The following is a 22338-nucleotide window of genomic DNA, read 5'->3' as shown; positions in this document are numbered from 1 at the left end:
TTGTCTTTCCTCTGCTCCTGTATCTTGAACCCCTGGAATCTGTAGGAATAATGATTCCAGTGCACTTTGTTTAAAAAGAAAAAGAAAAAAATGGACGCTTGAGATGTATGTAGTGGAGGCATTCTTTCTGTGGACTTCCACAGTCTGATGCATATCGCATGTAGATTTTGTGACCCAGTGCTTAGAAAGTGCATGCATAAATGTGTATTTTTTAAAATCTCCAACAAAAAACCTTGTTAACTTCCAGTTAAGTTTTCTTCTTACTATTGTTTAAAATGAAGGTGTTTAAAGTTAAAAATAAATAAAAAAAAATCAGAACTCAAACAATTAAAAAGCATGGAATTGACTAGGAAAGGCAAGTTGTATGAATATTCAAATATATGAACAAGTGTAAATGAATTTGTATCTAGAGCATTTAGGAGATGTTTCTTTATGAAACTTGTCTAGAGAGAATGCCACAACTGGATAAACCAATCTGTTGATGTTGTAAATGCTTATAAGAAGCGTTCATGCTGTTACTGATTATTTGATCAAAGAATAGTTGGTCCTGATAAAAGTGTGTTTTTCTTGATGGCTTGTTTATCTTGTAGAGGAGCTGGAAAATATTGATAAATATGATAAAATTTATCATTTTATATTCTATTGTAACAAGAGGCATTCTTTCATTTTGTAATGTCCTAGGTCAGGGGTCGGCAACCTTTCAAAAGCAGTGTGCAGAATCTTCATTTATTCACTCTAATTTAAGGTTTCGCATGCCAGTAATAAATTTTAACGTTTTTAGAAGGTCTCTTTCTATAAGTCTATAATATATAACTAAACTATTGTTGTATGTAAAGTAAATAAGGTTTTTAAAATGTTTAAGAAGCTTCATTTAAAATAAAATTAAAATTCAGAGCCCCCTGGACTGGTGGCCAGGACCCGGGCAGTGTGAGAGCCACTGAAAATCAGCTCATGTGCCACCTTTGGCATCCGTGCCATAGGTTGCCTACCCCTGTCCTAGGTAATGCCCTTTTAATGATCTTGAAGATGTTCATATTTTCTTTGCTTCATATAGGATGTAGCAAAGTGCATAATGTGTAGGTAACAAATATTTTCCTATAAAATGTAGGTGTTATGTTGCTCGTTCCCAGGTGCACATCATCGATACCTGTGTACTGAAAAGTCACTATATTGACTTATGTTGTGCAAAGACAAGCAAGAAAGCAACATTTCACAAGTGGATAAAGGACAAAATCAAGGAAGAAATGTTTTCAAGTTGTAACAGGGTATTATAAATAAAGCCTTATATATTGTGCAGGTTTAAGTCAAGGTCACTTCCTCTCAGGGAATTTTCTTCTTTTAGTCTTTTCCAGTTTTTCATGCTGGGGTTAGGGGCATATAGATTGCTGTCATATTTTTTAACTAGGCTAATAATATTGAGAACGCATACAACATTTTCTTGTAGGTAAAGTTAATCAGTGTAGTGAAGAAAACTATTCGTTTGAGGAGATTTATTGTGCATATCCTGCCAATTTTTTTTACATTGCTGATGTTACTCTGTTTAGGCCTCCATGCAGAAGCCAAGGTTCTGTAAGTTTGCCATTGTGCAGTGTACTCTGATGTTGAGAATACAATTTATGTTACAGAAGGCCATATTTATTGGTAGTGAGGTAAAAGGGAATCACCAGTCAGTTGTGGTAAGAGAATGTAGTGCTTAGTTTAATCTGAGCAGTTTGCAACTCTATTATTAGTCTATCATGAATTCATGCCTTGATGAATCATCCATGTCTCAATGTAAAGGGAAGTCATTTGACATCCAGTGTCAGCATTGCTTAAGAAGATAAAACTTTGGACTTGTTGGAAAAATTGTTCCATGAATTTTAACAGCAAAGTGGACTTTGCCCAACTGCACTTACATGCAGTAAGACAAGAAAATTGCCTTCATTTCTCCTTGCGTGTATCTTAAATTACATTAATCATCTCCTTTACTTAGGAAAGAGCTAACTTATCAGTTTCCTTTTTCTGAGAGCAATTATAGCTCACATAGTCTGATATTAATAGACTAAAGTCTTATTGTTCTCTATTTGCGCTGTAGATGTTCACACACTTTATCTAAACCTTTAGGATATCATGTTTTAAAACATTTTTAATGGAGGGTGATTTTATATAATGTTAGATATTCAAATCTTTCTTTAAACATGGCAGCAAATTAGGTTAAATATAGGTCTATAAACAAAGGCTCTGTCTAAATACAAACACATATCTTTAAAAATATGTTTTAGTCTGGTTCAAATTTGTGTGTACTCATAGCCTCAGGTCACAGTAGCAGATCAATGAATGACAAATGTTGGACGAAATCTGAGAATACTATGATGTTAGAAAATATGTACAGCCTGGCATCTCCAAATGCTAAAAAGATCAAATAATGACTTACCACCACCATTCCATGTGGTCTTAATTCAGAATGCCAAGTTGTTGTTTAATTACACAGTGTAGTTGTAGCTGTGTTGTCATGCTGTAATATATTTGTCCTAAACGGGATAATTTGTTCTGTGGTAAAGACATCTGATTACAGAAATCTGTTTCAGACACGGGGGGGGGAATGTAGTCTTCAGTAAAGAATAAGAATTTCCCCCCCACCATGTGATCTTTTGAATACATCAGACTCAAGGGGTTTGAAAGCTTTCATTTGTCATTTGATATTGCAACATAATTGCGGATGTTATAATGTTTGCATCACATGGTACTCAGACATTTTTGAAAATGTATTTACTTGGAGTATCCTGAAGCTTCAAAGTTTTATTTGCAAGACATGATTGGTTTCCAATATTATTTTTTGACATCTGACTTATTTGGTTTTGTCTTCTGCTTTGCAGGCTCACAAGTCAGTGAACTTTGTTTCAACTCTGCTTCAGATCACTATGTCAGAGCAACTGGATTTACCAGTGAGACAGGCAGGCAAGTTTTCTTTTTCTTTATACTCGGAATTTTTTACACACTGTATACACATTACATACAAAAAAATGAAAATGACATTAAGGTTGCAAAGTCAAGCTTTCAAAAGCTAGAAAGTGCCAGAATTAAGGTTGCCTGTGTAGTAAATGAGACTTGTAATCATATGTTGAATGATGAGGATAAAAAGAAATATTGAATAAGCTACTAGTTTAGTGAGCACAGTCCATTCTGTGCAGTGAATGAGTGTCCTATGGAAAAAATAATCTTAATTTATTATGCAATTCAGTATAATTGTGTACTGTCATGCATATACATACATGGAGGCCAAATTAAGATGGCAAGGGTAACCATAACTTTTTTTGTTTTTCTGGATTTTTGAATGCTTGCCTTTGTAACCGTAACATTCTTCTAATGAAGTGTTTGGAAGTAATTTCTAAGTTTATTTTGGTTTTTAGCACACTAAAATAAAAAACAATGCACAGAAATTCCATCACATGGAACTATATTGACCTCCATGTGGGTCCTCAGCAGGGCTGGAACTTTTTACTTTTGGGGGAATTTTGTGTCAAAAAATTAAAAATTCTGCACACATTATTTTAAAATTCTGCATATTTTATTTGTCAAAATAACATAATATAATCACACCAGTTTCAATTATTTTGGTCATTTATTTCAAAATACTTGTCAGCAAGTATGTCTGTAACCAAGACAACAAAAAAGATTCCTCCAGGAGTACAGCGTTAAAGAAACCCCTACGACAACCCAGTTCCTGTTTCTCTGTTATGCTTTTGTCAGGCACCTCAGTCTGGATGTGTCACATGTGCCATCTGGGCACATCTTGCAGGGAAAACTGCCTCGCTGGTCTTTTAGTAATTTTTTGTCTTTTGCCCTGCTCCCATAGGGTTACCATATTTCAAGTTCCCAAATGCCAGGCTCAGGGAGGAGGGGGACTGTGTACTGGGATGGGGTATTTGGGGGTGCTGGAGGGGCTGCATGGTGCCCCTGGCCCAGACACCCCCACCCCCTTTGCCCCCAGAGCCCAGCTGCAAGCTCTGCTCAGCTTAGTTACTGTCCTGCTGGGTAGAGATGACCTGTACCTGCTGATATTGGGTGTGGGGGGGCACAATTTGAAGATTCAGCTGCCCCTGGAACAGCTCGAGTTACACCCCCATCCCTCTGGCAGGTCCCTACTCCTGCTTACCCTCAGTCTCTCCTCACAGAAAGCAGCGCCCCCTCCCTGCAGACCCCAGGTATTGCTCTTGTCTCTCTTCATAGAGCCGCAGCTGCTGTGCAGGGAGGGAGCCCAGCTGCACTATGTGACTAAGCAGGGCCAGCAAACTTGGGAACCAAAGCCCTCCAGCACAGGTGCACTGCGAACTGGGGAGCCGGGCTCTGCTTGGTCCGCAGCCTTTAGCAGTGGCCAGTAGCTCTGCAGCACCATTTCTGCAGGGAAAAAAAAAAATTCTGTGCAGAACATTAAATCTGCAGTGGCGCAGAATTTCCCAAGGAGTAACCTTTATATCCTTGCACCAAACCTCTACCATGTGAGCTAATGAAGTAATTGGTAGCAGTATGTGGACCAGCCACTAGAGGTGGGTGAGACAGACACACTTTGCCAATGGATTTCTGCTAGATAGCAAGGGAAGATTGAGACTCTCTAATTTTGAGTTGAATTCCAGATTCTGTAGGGCCTAGTACTCTAAAGCAGGAGTTCTTGCAACAAATTTTTTTGTGGCCTCTCTTGCTGGTGGCTGAACTGACATTTTTTTTCCTAAAATACTTGATTAAGTTTAGGGAAAAAAATAAATAGCACATATACACATCCACATCATTGTAATTTATTTATTGCCGATACAAATAACACTTCACAGTAATATTTTTATTACTGAATGTAGGTTAATATCAATCACTTTTCACAGGACACTATCTGGAAGGCTGTGAGAAGTGATACTTGCATGTTTGTTAATATCACTTTTCTCAGTAAGTCCCAGGACAAATTAAGCCCTGGATTCGGGGGGGGCGGGGTTTGGAGGCAGAGGCAGTGGGAGATGTGGTGGGATAAATGTGGGCCGGGGGGGGGCAGCAGGGGCCTGGGGTGATGGGGAGGGGGGCATGGATGTAAGTCCAAGAGAGAGGAGGGTGGGTGGTGAGCCCCGCAGCTATGTGGCTGGAGCCGGGGGTTGGTGCCTACTGCTGTGCTGCATGGGGTCAGTGCCTGCGGCTAGAGCCCGGAGCTGGGGGCAGGAGCTGCATGCTGGGGCAGGGAGTTGGAGCCCAGAGCTGCATGACCAAATGCAGGGGTCAGTGTTTGCTGCCACAAAGCCGAAGCCAGCAACTGCTACTGCAGGCCTGGGGATCAGGGCATGCCCAGGGCCGGGGATTGGCGCCTGCTGCCACACAGCCAGACCTGAGGATCCGCGCCCGGAGCCAGCACCCGCTTCCGTGTGGTTAGGACTACAGGTCAGCACCTGGGGTCAGCAGCCAGGACTGGGGGTGAGAGCACATGGCCAGGGTTTGCTGCCAGGGTATTATTACATGGGAAGAACTTAGAATTTCAGAATCAAAAGGCTACAAGCTTTGACATATATTAAAAGATTTGAAAATGAAAAGGTAGATGAAGTGTTACTGCTTTTAAAGAGAATATTACAATCTCATAGTAAACCAAGGAAAACCTAAGCAATCTGTGGAGGTTCTTGGGTCTTTTGAACTTATTTTTACATTATGTCATATCTGACTGTGTTGGAAATAATTATCCCACCATCCTTTTCTCTTTCTTTGGGAATGGCTCATATCCTTTTTGCAGTAAGTAGGATAACTTCTGGTTATAGAAAATAAGGAAAAGGACAGCAGAAATAGTCTGAACTAAAGCTTATACTTGCAGATTCTTGTGCCCATACAGATCAGCTGGCAAGATCAGGAACTACATCATTATCACATTCAAAATAACAGGTTTACAAGGCATGCTCTCAGAATCCTTTCTGATACTGGTGCTAGACACCATATAAACATTTACTTGAAAACCAGCAGAGAACCTATGGTACATTATACCATATATTATACAGGTGTAGTCAGAATTCAGTTAATATTAAATTTGCTGTAACTATTTGTAAATCTGGACTTTCTTTTGCACTTGAAAAGAGATTCATAAAGCATAGTAATCTGGATTCTGCCACATAAGTAGTTTGAATTTTTGTCAATTAGCGGAAACATGCATCTATGTCAGTTTCTAGGAAAAGGCAGGTGTTAGTAATGGGAGATTCGATTATTAGAAATGTAGATAGCTGGGTCTGTGATGACCGGGAGAACCGTATGGTGACTTGCCTGCCTGGTGCGAAGGTTGCGGATCTCTCGAGGCATCTAGATAGACTTATGTGTAGTGCTGGGGAGGAGCCGGTGGTCGTGGTACATGTAGGTACCAATGATAGGGAAGGGTAGGAGAGATGTCCTGAAAGCCAAATTTAGGCTGCTAGGGAAGAGACTGAAATCCAGGACCTCTATGGTGGCATTTTCAGAAATGCTCCCAGTTCCACGTGCAGGGCCAGGTAGGCAGGCAGAGCTTCAGAGTCTCAATGCGTGGATGAGACAATGGTGTAGAGAGGAGGGGTTCACGTTCATTAGGAACTGGGGAAACTTCTGGGATGGGAGGGGCCTATACAGGAGAGATGGGCTCCACCTAAACCAAAGTGGAACCAGACTGCTGGCACTAAACATTAAAAAGGTTGTAGAGCAGTTTTTAAACTAGGAGATGGGGGAAAGCCGACTGCTGCAGAGGAGCATGTGGATCGGACACAGACTTCTCTTAGGGGAGAGTCTGATGATAGAGAATCTCCAGGTTATAGTCAGGAGCAGAGGAATGAGAAGTATAATGTAAGGGCCGGATCAGATGATAAACAGTCACATAAAAAGAATCTGGCACATCAGAAAAGGCAGGCTAAAAACAGGGACAAGTTTTTAAAGTGCTTGTACACAAATGCCAGAAGTCTAAATAATAAGATGGGTGAACTAGAGTGCCTTGTGATAAAGGAGGATATAGATATAATAGGCATCACAGAAACCTGGTGGACTGAGAGCAATCAATGGGACACAATCATTCCGAGGGTACAAAATATATCGGAAGGACAGGACAGGCTGTGCAGGGGAGGAGTGGCACTATATGTTAAAGAAAGTGTAGATTCAAATGAAGTAAAAATCTTAGCGAATCCACAGGTTCCATAGAGTCTCTATGGATAGAAATTTCATGCTCTAGTAAAAATATAACAGTAGGGATCTATTATCGACCACCTGACCAGGACAGTAATAGTGATGATGAAATGCTAAGGGAAATTAGAGAGGCTATCAAAATTAAGAACCCAATAATAGTGGGGGATTTCAATTATCCCCATATTGACTGGGAACATTTCACTTCAGGACGAAATGCAGAGATAAAATTTCTCGATACTTTAAATGACTGCTTCATGGAGCAGCTGGTACGAGGAACCCACAAGGGGAGGCGACTCTAGATTTAATCCTGAGTGGAGCGCAGGAGCTGGTCCAAAAGGTAACTATAGCAGGACCGCTTGGAAATAGTGACCATAATACAATAGCATTCAACATCCCTGTGGTGGGAAGAACATCTCAACTGCCCAACACTGTGGCCTTTAATTTCAAAAGGGGGAACTATACAAAAATGAGGGGGTTAGTTAGACAAAAGTTACAAGGTACAGTGACTAAAGTGAAATCCCTGCAAGTTGCGTGGGCCCTTTTTAAAGACACCATAATAGAGGCCCAACTTCAATGTATACCCCAAATTAAGAAAAACAGTAAAAGAACTAAAAAAGAGCCACCGTGGCTTAACAACCATGTAAAAGAAGCAGTGAGAGATAAAAAGACTTCCTTTAAAAAGTGGAAGTCAAATCCTAGTGAGGCAAATAGAAAGGAGCACAAACACTGCCAACTTAAGTGCAAGAGTGTAATAAGAAAAGCCAAAGAGGAGTTTGAAGAACGGCTAGCCAAAAACTCCAAAGGTAATAACAAAATGTTTTTTAAGTACATCAGAAGCAGGAAGCCTGCTAAACAACCAGCGGGGCCTCTTGATGATGAAAATACAAAGGGAGCGCTTAAAGATGATAAAGTCATTGCGGAGAAACTAAATGGATTCTTTGCTTCAGTCTTCACGGCTGAGGATGTTAGGGAGATTCCCAAACCTGAGCTGGCTTTTGTAGGTGACAAATCTGAGGAACTGTCACAGATTGAAGTATCACTAGAGGAGGTTTTGGAATTAATTGATAAACTCAACATTAACAAGTCACCGGGACCAGATGGCATTCACCCAAGAGTTCTGAAGTTGCGGAACTATTAACTAAGGTTTGTAACCTGTCCTTTAAATCTGCTTCGGTACCCAATGACTGGAAGTTAGCTAATGTAACGCCAATATTTAAAAAGGGCTCTAGGGGTGATCCTGGCAATTACAGACCGGTAAGTCTAACGTCGGTACCGGGCAAATTAGTTGAAACAATAGTAAAGAATAAAATTGTCAGACACATAGAAAAACATAAACTCTTGAGCAATAGTCAACATGGTTTCTGTAAAGGGAAATCGTGTCTTACTAATCTATTAGAGTTCTTTGAAGGGGTCAACAAACATGTGGACAAGGGGGATCCGGTGGACATAGTGTACTTAGATTTCCAGAAAGCCTTTGACAAGGTCCCTCACCTTACGTAAATTAAGCTGTCATGGGATAATAGGAAAGGTCCTTTCATGGATTGAGAACTGGTTAAAGGACAGGGAACAAAGGGTAGGAATTAATGGTAAATTCTCAGAATGGAGAGGGGTGACTAGTGGTGTTCCCCAAGGGTCAGTCCTGGGACCAATCCTATTCAATTTATTCATAAATGATCTGGAGAAAGGGGTAAACAGTGAGGTGGCAAAGTTTGCAGATGATACTAAACTACTCAAGATAGTTAAGACCAAAGCAGATTGTGAAGAACTTCAAAAAGATCTCACAAAACTAAGTGATTGGGCAACAAAATGGCAAATGAAATTTAATGTGAATAAATGTAAAGTAATGCACGTTGGAAAAAATAACCCCAACTATACATACAACATGATGGGGGCTAATTTAGCTACAACGAGTCAGGAAAAAGATCTTGGAGTTATCGTGGATAGTTCTCTAAAGATGTCCACGCAGTGTGCAGAGGCGGTCAAAAAAGCAAACAGGATGTTAGGAATCATTAAAAAGGGGATAGAGAATAAGACTGAGAATATATTATTGCCCTAATATAAATCCATGGTACGCCCACATCTCGAATACTGTGTACAGATGTGGTCTCCTCACCTCAAAAAAGATATTCTAGCACTAGAAAAGGTTCAGAAAAGAGCAACTAAAATGATTAGGGGTTTAGAGAGGGTCCCATATGAGGAAAGATTAAAGAGGCTAGGACTCTTCAGTTTGGAAAAGAGAAGACTAAGGGGGGACATGATAGAGGTATATAAAATCATGAGTGATGTTGAGAAAGTGGATAAGGAAAAGTTATTTACTTATTCCCATAATACAAGAACTAGGGGTCACCAAATGAAATTAATAGGCAGCAGATTTAAAACAAATAAAAGGAAGTTCTTCTTCACGCAGCGCACAGTCAACTTGTGGAACTCCTTACCTGAGGAGGTTGTGAAGGCTAGGACTATAACAATGTTTAAAAGGGGACTGGATAAATTCATGGTGGCTAAGTCCATAAATGGCTATTAGCTAGGATGGGTAAGAATGGTGTCCCTAGCCTCTATTCGTCAGAGGATGGAGATGGATGGCAGGAGAGAGATCAGTTGATCATTGCCTGTTAGGTTCACTCCCTCAGGGGCACCTGGCATTGGCCACTGTCGGTAGACAGATACTGGGCTAGATGGACCTTTGGTCTGACCCGGTACGGCCTTTCTTATGTTCAATTTAATGTGACTCTCTGTAGCAGATAACCTATAATCTTTGAATAGAGAAACTTAATTTGCTTTCAAGATTCACTTGAATGTAAAGCAGACCACGTAGCCCAAACATAGTCACATTTTAGAACAAAATCAGACTTTTAAAATACAAGCAATATTTGACTCTAGAGATTTAATGCTGACTAGCCTTGTTTTTAAATAAATAAAAAAAATCTCAAAATAATTACAAAGGAAGCTTCTTCAGAGATGTGTTTTAATAAAAAATTACTACAACTCTTCATAAGAAGTGGAAATATGGCTTTCAATACTCTTATTTTCAAAAACATTGTCTGAAAAGATGATAAAGTGTTGGTAATAGCAGACTTAAAGAAATATTACAGATGCCATACTTGATAACTGAAGAAGGGGAAATTTTTGTTCCATGTAGAAAATTGGGAGATTAGTGGCTATTGAGTGCAGGTATGGTGGCTCTCTGATATGTTAAATGTTGTCCATTCAGTCAGAGTTCATTTATGGAGTGCATTTTCTAAATGTAAAAATACGCATATCCGCATAATCACTGACTTTTGTATTGATACCAAGTGATGTCTTGCTGTTATCTGACAGGTGTTATCTACTTGAAGAATATGATAACTCAGTATTGGCCTGATCGTGAAACTACACCTGGGGATATTCCACCTTATTCCATCCCAGAAGAAGATAGACATTGTATTCGTGAAAATATTGTAGAAGCCATTATTCATTCTCCTGAACTAATTAGGTATACAGTTTTAATTTGCTTATAATGTAGTCATAGTTTTGATACTGTTCTTTTAAAATTAATACCACTTGCATCCTACATTTCATTGTGTCTTGCATTGTAACACACAGATTTCAGAAAAGGGCAACAAAAATTATTAGTGGTATGGAACGGCTTCTGTATGAGGAGAGATTAAGAAAACTGAGACTTTTTAGCTTGGAAAAGAGACGGCTAAGGGGAAATATGATTGAGGTCTATAAAATCATGAGTGGTGTAGAGAAAGTAGATAAGGAAGGGTTGTTTACTACTTCTCATAACACAAGAACTAGGGGTCACCAAATGAAATTAATAGGCAGCAGGTTTAAAACAAATAAAAGAAGTATTTCTTCATACAGTGCACAATCAACCTGTGGAATGCCTTGCCAGAGGATGGTGTGAAGGCCAAGACCATAACAGGGTTCAAAAAAGAACTAGATAAATTCATGGAGGATAGCCAGGATGGGCAGGAATGGTGTCCTTAGCCTCTGTTTGCCAGAAGCTGGGAATAAGTGACAGGGGATGGATCACTTGATGATTACCTGTTCTGTTCATTCTCTCTGGGGCACCTGGCACTGGCCACTGTCAGAAGACAGGATACTGGGCTAGATCAGGGGTTCCCAGAATGGGGGTCAGGACCCCTCAGGGGGTCGTGAGGTTATTACGGGGGGGGGGGGTTTGCGAGCTGTCAGCCTTCACCCCGAACCCTGCTTTGCCTCCAGCATTTATAATCATGTTAAATATATTAAAAAGTGTTTTTTAATGTATATGGGTGGGTCGCACTCAGAGGCTTGCTGTGTGAAAGGGGTCACCAGTACAAAAGTCTAAGAACCCCTGGGATAGATGGACCTTTGGTCTGACCCAGTAGGGCCATTCTTATGTTCTTATATATTGGAGAGCATAGAATTAATGCAGTGAAAGAAAATGGCTTTTCATTCTTCATTTGTACATTGTACAACATGTAAGCGATTTATTGGTGTAACATCTTTTGTACTTGGAGAGGAATGGATTCCTAAATTATTATAACCCTTTTACAAAATTTCAAAAGATAGTAAATGCAAAGCAGAAGGGAAGTAGAAGATCAGATTAGACTCCTCTGTGTGTAAACAAGACTTCCGAATGCATGTTGAGTTTTATCTGTTCAGCCAAAAATGAGCTATTTCATCATCACAAAAAACCCTCTTAAAATAATGAAGGTAGTTATTTGTTTAACCATGTGTGTGTTTGACTTCTAGAGTACAGCTTACTACTTGCATTCACCATATTATCAAGCATGATTACCCCAACCGCTGGACTGCAGTTGTGGAGAAAATTGGTTTTTATCTTCAGTCTGATAACAGTGCTTGCTGGCTTGGAATTCTCCTTTGTCTTTATCAACTCGTGAAAAACTATGAGTGAGTTTTCCCCAAACAAAAAACATAAAGTCTATCCATTTGTAGTAATATATTTTCTGTAAGTTATATATATACTGCTGAATATGAGCTGGAGGTTAATGAATAAAATATTGAATTGCATGTTGCACTTAACACTGATATTGGAGGTAATTAATATAAACCTCTGAATTCAATAACAAGTCTTGATAATATTTCACCATCTGGAGATAGTAGCTCATGTTGTCTTTCCTAACTATTTCCATAAACACAGTACATAACAATCTTTCTTCATATTAAAACGTTGAGATTTGAGATCAGAATACTAGGGTTTCTTTAAAGCAGTCACTTTCTGAGAGTTGAAGATGGGCCTGGTAGCACAAGTCTCTTAGTGATAGGGTAAAGTGTGTCCAGGGGACAAAAGCATGGCTTTGTCAAAAACAGGGTGAGAAATAACATTTATTAGACATCTAGACAATTTGTAATCCAGATATTGTGTTACATGTAAAAAATACATAAAGGCTGCGAAGTCCAAAAATTCAAAAGTTATGAAATGCCAGAATTAAGATTGTCTGTCTGTGTAATCTTAGTTTGGGCCCCTTGTGCATATGCCTTGTCCATTCTCTCATAGGAAGTCTGTAGCTGTAGCAGAACCACAGATAAAATCCTCTTCTCTAGCCCCCAATCTAGTGCCTTAAGTGTTTAATTTGTTTATGAAGATCTGATGTTTGGCTATAAACCAGGTACATCTAAGCTTAAATTCAGTCCATGCAATTACATGTGTTAACTTTGAAAATCTGTCACTCACTGTGTAGTGTAATGGCTTAAGCTACATTATTGCAGCTTGTGGGTCAATCAGCTTTAACTTAATCTAAAAATATTAACAAACTTTAGACCTTTTTAAGAGCTGAATTGACTTTTCAGATGGAAAGTAAATCACTTGGGCCCTTCAGCATTTTTGCTTCAAAGCCAGCCAGTATTTCAACTGGCAGGCCTTTACATAGGTCAGATTGTTTTCTCTCATCTTTCCTGTTCTGTTGTTACCATGTTCTTTATCATTGTGTTCAAGCAAGTTGAACACTTGAGGAACATTTTTTTCTTGAGGAACATTTTTACGTTCTCCATTTTTTTCTTTAACTTAATCAGAAATGTAAAGTTTATCTTTAGGACCCATATTTATGATTTTTGGGTTGGACTCTTGCTGTTTAAGTTGTTATACAATTTTTCATCAGACATGCATTTAATATCAGATTATGTAGGTTTTCGTTGTTTGTTTTTGTGATCTGGCACTATTAGAAGGCTAATTTGTGTATTTAAGTTGAACTGTATGAAATCCAAAAATGTGGTGGCATAAGAATGAGTATACTTTAGTGTTTAATTGTTTAAGTAAAGCTGTGAATTCTGAAGTACTGTAGTGTAAAACTTTATTCTTAAATCCTTAGTTTAGAACATCACTGGTGGTATCAGGTAATACTCTAATCTGACAATTGTTCAGTTAATAGGATCTTTTCTTTATTATAATTAGAACTGGGTGAAAAATGGTAATATCCACAAAATGCTATAGAAGGTGAACAAACTCCAACAGTGCTGCCTAATGGTGAGGTGGGGATATGGCAGGCCATTGCAAATATGGTCCTGTCTTTAAGCAGCTTCTCCCCCCCCCCCCCCCGCCCTGGTTTTTGGTCCTTCCCTTTTGCATGGGGGACTTTGGGGTCAGGGTCTTCTTCTGAGATGAAGGCTCCTGTCGTCATCTTGGAGTGGGTTGGGGAGCTCAGGCCCACCTGCTCCAGCAGGCTCTGGTCCAGGGCCAATAGTAGGCAGTGATGCTTTGCACCGTGGGGTTCTAAGTAGCTGCCCCCTGGACCACTTCCTACCAAGCCTCCTTTTCCTCACAGAGTAAATCAAAGAATCTCAAATAAAGTCACTGACCTACACAGTCAGTCACCTGCCTTTCCTTTGTACATGTGCTCAGGCAACGTGCTCCTGGGCAACGCTGCCCCCAGAGTTCAGAGCCACCAGTCTGTCCCTTTTGAATGCCTCCCTCTGAGCTGCTCTGCTACCCTGCTTGCAACTTGTTCAGGAGTCACAGGTGTGGTTGGGTGAAGCTGCCTGGACCAAGAACTGCTCCTTAACCCCTTGCTCTCCAGTGTGGTGTTCGTACACCCCATCACAGTGGAGAATTTTGATATTTTGAATTTTGGTTTTGTTCCCATCTGGAACAAAAAGCAAAAATATTTGAAATTCCCCATGAAAGGAAATAGAGCCCTGGCTCCACGTAAGTCTTCCTGGCAGGCTGCCCTAGATCCATGGACCATGGAAGCACCAGGATCTCCAACAACCCAGTGGAGTTGGGTAGGCGAGATGATAGGAAATGACTTCCTCCATTGTCTTGGTTCTGTCAGAATCAAACAGTGTTCTCGAATGTTTCAATTTTGGCAAATTCTGGTGAAAAAGTGTCTTGTTGGATATTTTCTGACCAGCTCTACTTGTAACTTCCTTCGCTATAAAATTATGGGTTTTGCTCACTGTTTTCTTGCTACTGTGACCTTGTTTTACCATAGAAAATTGTGTGGCATATGTGTGATGTGACATTCTAAGTGAGTGAGTCAGCAGGAGAACATTATGGTAATGTTGAATGATAGTAAAGTAATGGAAGTGTTTTCTAACTTCATTCAGGTTTGGCTCTGTGCTGGTACAGCACTTTTTATATACCCCCATGAGTGCCATAGTAAGATATAACTCAGTTTTTTAAAATAATCTATCCTTAGAAGCCCCAGTTGCCTATGTGCCTCTCTTCTGTGCATGCTTAACTTACTTTTCATATAAGTAAAGTTAGTTGTAAAATCTTTGTAAAGCATTTTATTCTTGCCTAAAGGTACAAGAAACCAGAGGAAAGGAGTCCCTTGATAGCAGCAATGCAGCACTTCCTGCCTGTTCTGAAAGATCGTTTCATTCAGCTTCTGTCTGATCCATCTGATCAGTCTGTCCTCATCCAGAAACAGATCTTCAAAATCTTCTATGCTCTTGTTCAGGTGGAAGCAAATTTTTCTGTATTCTTGAGCAAAGGTTTAATATGAAGGTTTAAAATAAATAAATAAAAAAATTTTCTATCTATCTATCTATCTATCTATCTATCTATCTCATAGAACTGGAAGGGACCTTGAAAGGTCATCGAATCTAGTCCCCTGCCTTCACTAGCAGGACCAAGTACGGTCCCTGACAGGTTTTTTTTTTTAAAACCCCCCCCCCCCCCCAAAAAAAAAAAAAAAGATTACACTTTAGGTACTAATGTACTTGAAACAACATTACCAGTTAGATTTCATTTGAGTCATTTTTCACCAGTGCTCAACTATGGTGTGAGTAACAAGCTTTTGGTATGATTCTGTGTACCATAACCCCAATAATACAGATCTATTTTAGTTTAAAAATGGGTTAAATTTTTTTTTTGAGTCTACTATCTTTGAACTCTCTGGAACCTGCCAGTGCTACCCTTGAATAAGCCAGAGTGGTTATGAGAGAACAAGGACCATTTTCTAACACTAGAAACAACCATTTATCATACTTTTGTAGAATGTTACTATATTGAGCTTATCTAACAAGAAGGAAACTGGACAAACATGCTGTTCAGAATATATATTCTACTATTAGAGAGGTTGGGTGGTCTTGCAATGAGATTTAAAACCAGATTTACCAAACCCTCTATCGTACTTTAAGCGAAGAAAAGAATTGTCTCTGATTCAGAAAGATATAACAACTTAGGTATTGTGAAATCATCTTTTAGCAAAATTACAAGTAAGGCAGAATTGGAAGGAAGCAGAATGTTTTTGAGGATGTAGAACAGGCTGCAAAAGATCGCTGTCTAACACTATCCAATATCACGCTCACTACTTTGCTCACCGCTCATAGTATCCAAGTGTATAGCAGATGTTCAGAAAGATTTTGTTGAGCATTCAAACATATATAATTCAAGCAGTTGATCAGGTTGTTTTAAATGGCTTTATACTGAACCTATTTTATGCTTTTTAAATAGTATACGTTACCTCTGGAGCTGATAAACCAGCAAAACTTGACAGAATGGATAGAAATTCTAAAAACGGTTGTGGACAGAGATGTACCTGCTGTAAGTACTTTTTTTTATGTGTGTATTTCTCTTTGGGCTTGCAAATTGGCTTCTGAATTCAATTTCCTGTATTTAAAAGTTGATTAAAAATGTTAACAGTATAGGTCAATTAAGTGCCACACTGGTAAATAGTACAATGGGTCAATGATATGATATAACCTTTTTCCAGAGGGTATGGCTGGAGAGTCTTGCCCGCATGCTCGGGGTTCAGCTGACCGCCATATTTGGGGTCGGGAAGGAATTTTCCTCCAGGGAAGATTGGCAGTGGCCCTGGAGGTTTTTCGCCTTCCTCCGAAACATGGGGCAGGGGTCGCTTGCTAAAGGAGTGGGTGGATCGGCTTATGTGGCCTGCATCTAGCAGGAGGTCAGACTAGATGATCATAATGGTCCCTTCTGATCTTGAATTCTATGATTCTATGATTCTTTCTATGAGACGTCTTCTAAATGTGTGGCAGGACAAATAAGATTTTGTAAGGTTAATATGGTTGTTTAAACATAGACTAAATGGAGAAAGTTTAAATTATTACCTCTTCTTTATAGATAAAACAGCAACTTGCAAATTGTATTGTAACTCATGTTGGCTTTTTACAAAGGAACGTTGTATTTGAACATTTATACATTACCTTTTTATTGTGGGCTTTCTTTTTTTAACTCAGATTTTTATATCTGATATTTCTGTAGAGCTGGAAGAGTGCTTGTACAGCTAATAGTGCTAAAAGAAAAGCAAATTTTTTTTTAATTTGACATTTCAGCAATATTCAACAAATTTAATCTTTCTTCCTAAAGGAAACTCTTCAAGTTGATGAAGATGACAGACCAGAATTGCCTTGGTGGAAATCCAAGAAATGGGCTTTGCACATCTTGGCTAGACTTTTTGAGAGGTAGCTGTTCTTCCCATGCCGTCAAATTGAAAAAAAACTAGCTTCTAATATGAAATTCAGCAAAATATTTCTGCATGCTTGAATTTTTCACTTTGAATTCTAGGTATGGAAGCCCTGGTAATGTTTCCAAGGAGTACAATGAATTTGCTGAAGTGTTCCTGAAGGCATTTGCTGTTGGTGTCCAACAGGTAAGAAATGCTTGAACCTGGGGTATTAGAGTAAATGTGACATTTAAAAATAATTTCTTCCTTCCCTCATCTTTTTGAAGGATATGGCTCCTTTCAAAATATTTTGCATTAACCTGATGCTATCAGGGACTATGCAGGAAATACTTACCCTTAGTTATCAACTGAAACAATCCAGTATTCACTTCTTAAGAAATATTGTTCGTTGCTTGTGTAATCTGTTGAAGTACACTATGGGTATGTCTATACCGCAGTTAGGCCTGTGACAGTGATTTGGGCTTAGGCTAAAGGGATGTTTAATTTTAGTGAAGATGTTCAGGCTCTGGGACCCTCCCAGCTGACAGGGTCCTAGAGCCTGGGCTCCCAGGATTGAGCAGGTGCACTGGATTTATGGCTTATTACAACAATCTGTAACCCATTAACACCCTCTGCAGAGGTGTTAGCGGTCCATAGCCTTCAATGGTCCCATACAGTATGTGTTAACTATTTATGCTAAACAGGCTGTTGCACCTTGCATTTTGCTGTGATGCAGCAAGTACCTTTCCCAGAACTGAAAAAGAGCTCAGCGTGGCTCAAAATGTGTCCCACATCAACAAAGGTTGGTCCTATAAAAGATATTACCTCACCCACCTTGTCTCTCAATATTCAGTGCAGTTTAGAAAGGCAAGCTTTAATTCTCTCTCTACAGTGGATTTGGCAGTAACACCTTTTAGAGGTGCTAATATGCTATCTGAAGGTGAATAGGACCTAAGGAGTCAAGTACCAAGATTGTCCACCCTAAGGAGGAGTTATGAAGCCTGGATGGCTTTTTTTCCCCACTGAGATAATTTTAGTTTAGCTAAATGATTGCATGGAAAAATGTCTTCAAAAATTACAAATTGATACTGCTTGATAGAGAAGATTTTTCAGGTGTACTTCTTAGACTTGCCTCTTAGACAGTTTGTTCTCTGTCTGTTATGTTATCCAGGAGACAGCTGTGGTTCAGGTCTTTAAAGGAAAATACTTGAGGGGCAGGATTTTTGAACCCATAGAAACTTCTCATGTCTCAACAACATGAAGTTACATAGGAACAGGGAGTTATTTTGATCAGATTCTCAGGAAGGACACAAATTTTGGAAGATGGTGTGTGTGTGTGTGTGTGTGTGTGTGTGCGTACATAAAAATAGGAAAGTCCAGAATATACTATTCCAACAGACTGTTCGCAAACATCAAACCCAACCCATGACGCGGAGTCCTCACTATTCAAAACTCTGACTTTTTGCACAGCAGTGGAGGTCAGCCTAAGGCATGTGCGCAAGGGAATTGATCCCTCAACTACACATTGGAAACAATTCTTAAAACATTTATTTAATCGCAAAATCAAGAGACCTTCTGAAACACAAGAAAATAAAAAGCAGTTTCTGACGCTTGTGGACAGGCTCAAGAGTTCCACTGACACTGTCATGAATTCTCTGATTTTTATCAAAGAGAAATGGGAAGTAAATATGCACTGTGGGATTACAAATTGTTCTAGTGCAGATTTGGCACAAACTCACTGAAGGTGCTATTGGTGACTGTAGGCCTGCTCCTCCTCCTTCCCTCAAGAGCCGTCTCCTATATTTCTGTTTGGGTTACAAAACATCAGTGATTGCCAGTGTGAGGCTCTCTTGGTCATATCTCCATGAGTTTTCAGAAGGGTCCTAATTACTGCTTGAAAGGAGTGGAGTACATGTCTGCTCCTTCATTCACTATCTCCTGATGGGTTTCCCAGAAGAAAGAAGGCATCTCACAAAACAAATGATAAATGGGGAGAGTCATTTAGTTCCAGCACCAAGGATCCATTATCTGGATGTGATCATAGACCCAGGATTTTATTTGAATAGTAATCTGAAGGTTATCAACCACTGAATTTTTGGATATCTCGTGTCATTTTGACTGCTTGGTGAAGCTATTTGTTGTACTAGTTTCATACAGAAATGAAGTTTCTGCACTCTTCTTCTAAACAGCTTAAACAACACAGTGAATGTACAGCAAGTGGTAAGAGGTCATCGTACCACCAGGGTGGTGGGCAACAAGATATAGTTTCTTTCAGAAAATACTGAACTGGGAAGAATTGAAAGAGTTCACTTACCTGGGGAGTACACTCCAGAACCCAGAAAACACAGGACAAGTGGTCTAATGAGTTTTATCAGCTGGCTGATGCGGAGACCAATTTGATTAGCTTTGGAAAGTATGATAGGTAATGTCAAAAGCAAACAGGTTTTTAATAATAGCGTTGGTGTCATTTGAGCTGTCGAGATAGAACAATCTGTATTCAAATGGGCAGAGCAGAACAAAACCTTTATCCCACCACACTTGGTATCAAAGAACAAATGAACACCAGAGCCAACTGATGATGTTATGCTGAAATAGAGTGTAGAAGTGGAGCTCCTGTAACGAGGAAATTCAGGAACTTGGTTATAGATGTTGACATCCCAGAAAAAGAAGACTAATAATCTTTTTCAGAAGTAGCTCTGGATGAACTTGCTTAAACCTGGCCAAAAAAGCCGTTTATACACACCATTATGCCCATTCCCACTTCTAACAAAAATAATCTAGAACATTTGGAGGGACAAAATTAATTACTTGGAATTATCTTCACTGTCTGAGACACCTGTGAATCTTGGACTTCACAAAAACAGACTGCTCTGCTGATGAATTAGGGGTGAGTCCTATGATAATACTCAAATAAGTATTACTTACTGTTAGTACGGTGAGGAAAGAAGTGATCGAGAGTATTTGCACCGTATTCTGGCTGCTAGAAAATCCTTCACAGTTTGTTTTTTATTGTTCAAATTCAAATGTTGAGGGAATAACAAAGGAATTACTATAAAGATATGAAACTAAATCATATCCAAGAATTGTACCGGATGGCCTTTCCCTCAATTTAAAAAAATAAACCACTCTTGGAGTCCAGGTTTTAGCTATTGCTCATTTGATAAGAGCAGCCAGGGAGAGCTGATTTCTTATCTATATGTACCAGCTTCATGGAATCCTCAGAGGTTTCTATCCAACACAGAACTTAAACCGGTTTAACAAGAAATCATCTTACATTCTAATCATTGCAGCCATATCTCTTTACGCATATATGTGCCCATGCATAGCACATGGTATAATTATGATGGAATTCCAATTTTGATTTTATTCCACTATTTCGGTTGCTGGTCATTTAAATTTAATTTGAACAAAAAATGTGCGCACTTTATCTCGGACCAAAGGTGAAGTTTTGTGGAGAGTTTGAGTAAAATATATTCAGCTGCTTCTGATGTCTACATGTGTGTTTGAATTATGTGGTTTATTTTAAAAACCTTTTCTCCATATATTGTGTACTCATAACTCAAATGGCTGAATTGACTTCTTATATTCCTTAGATTTAAATATCTACAAAACAAACCAAGTTAAAATCAAGTGTAAAGAAATAGTGATTCAGTAGTTTTAAGTATTTAAAGTGGGAAACTTTATATGTTTAGTACTTGATAAGGTTTTTTTTTGATCAATTTAAATTTTTGAAAAAGCTGTGTACATGAGCCCCTAGTTAGACATGACAGAATTTAGTAGCCAGATAAAGGAACTTACTAGCAGTACTGATAACCTTTAAGGGAATTCAATGTAAAATTGTATAATTAGTGCATCACTAACACTTAAAAAACAACAACAACTCTGAAATCAGGAACTGCAGAAGGTTGAAATTCAATTTTAACACTGGTCCCTTATGCTTTGCCTTCTATAGTATGGTCTCTTGACATCTACTCATTGTCAAATACAATATAGAATACAAACTGGAATTTCTGATACAACCTTACATGCAGGAAATAACATTATAGAATATGCACTCTTGACTTGGCTTATATCTCAACAATTTATTTACATTGTTTAGTCTTAGTTGTGCTCAAAGTCTGTAACTTGAAATATATTTTAGAATACTACAAAGGTAGACTCCCATGGTCAAAGTCATTCTATTTCACGTTCATAGGTTAAATATCACTAAGCATAAAATATTATCTTTAACTATTGAAGTGATTTCCTCCTCCTCCCCCAAACTTGGCTTGTTTTGTAGCTTTTACAGTAGGCCTTAAAAATTAAGCCAATTCTGAATGTACTGTAACTTATTGTGTATATATAAGGCTGTAAAAGACATTCCAACTCTGTATTGTTTAACAGATTATTTAGTAGAAAGACCATATTTTAAGGCATAATAACAGAGCTTAGAGAATCTGATTCTTAAATACTTCATTTCTCAGTCTTGATGCAGAAATGTTAGGTTTTTTGCCTGGAATATTTTTGTAACCTCAATGTAATCATCTTAATGACTATAACTTTTTCAACAAACATTTAAGTTATAACAATTGAATTTCAACACTTTTCAAGAAAATGATGATGTGGACAGACCAAAGTTTCATCCATAAAACAAACGTCATCTTCTGTGAGTCTCAAGACTCAATTTCATATCCTATTTCTCTTCATTTAGCTTTCTAGAGGGTAAAGAGCAATTTTGATACAAACGAGGATTGCTTTTCTGACATCCCATGTGTGCCATTATAAACCTAGAGCATTTAAAGTCTTTGTGCTATGCCACTCTACTGTCTAAGGCAATATATAAGCAATCTGTAGTGCGATGGGTAAAATCCTGCATCTCCAAGGTCTGCTAAGATAACGAATGGGCTTTCAAACACCTTAATGGATCAGAGCCCAGTTAGTTTCAGTGAAGGCTAATACGTAGGCAAAAATCATGAAACAATTTATAAAGCAGTGATGTCCATGGTGAATATGTGGCTAGATCCCTAGTTAAACTCCTGTGACAGTCTATGGCAACTTTGTAATCTCGTATATAGATTTTTAAAAAACTGAATTATTTCTCAAAATACTTGGATCTCAACTTCATCAATATTTCACTGCTGGTGAGGTCTCGGAGGATTGGTAGATGTGAATGACATTCTCCCAGTGGATACTTTCTTTTAATCAGTTTTCACCATTTTCACTCTTAGCAGAGACAAAAGATCAAATAAGCAAAGACTGAACTTGACCTCTCCCTTTAATCCCACCAGTTGCTTCTTTTAGAACAATTATGATATTACAGGCTTGGCTGAGCTGCAGGGAAATTTTGCAGGATGTTGGTCCCCAGGCTCTTCCAATCACTTGGAGA

At 38.9% G+C, this 22338-nt stretch overlaps 1 protein-coding gene across 1 annotated transcript in view; it reads left to right on the top strand.

Annotated features, from left to right (window-relative positions):
- IPO7 (importin 7) overlaps positions 1-22338 on the top strand; it is a 53624-nt gene that overhangs the window by 10240 nt on the left and 21046 nt on the right. The window contains exons 2-8 of the mRNA XM_039537842.1: positions 2856-2937; positions 10453-10606; positions 11857-12015; positions 14867-15023; positions 16022-16111; positions 16898-16992; positions 17096-17180. Of these exons, the coding sequence (XP_039393776.1) occupies positions 2856-2937; positions 10453-10606; positions 11857-12015; positions 14867-15023; positions 16022-16111; positions 16898-16992; positions 17096-17180 (822 nt within the window). The remainder of the gene's footprint in view (positions 1-2855; positions 2938-10452; positions 10607-11856; positions 12016-14866; positions 15024-16021; positions 16112-16897; positions 16993-17095; positions 17181-22338) is intronic.

Source organism: Mauremys reevesii, linkage group 4, assembly GCF_016161935.1.
Source record: "Mauremys reevesii isolate NIE-2019 linkage group 4, ASM1616193v1, whole genome shotgun sequence".
Taxonomy (NCBI): domain Eukaryota; kingdom Metazoa; phylum Chordata; order Testudines; family Geoemydidae; genus Mauremys; species Mauremys reevesii.
The sequence above is the reverse complement of the archived record's forward strand: the minus strand, read 5'-3'. Positions and strand labels throughout refer to the sequence as shown.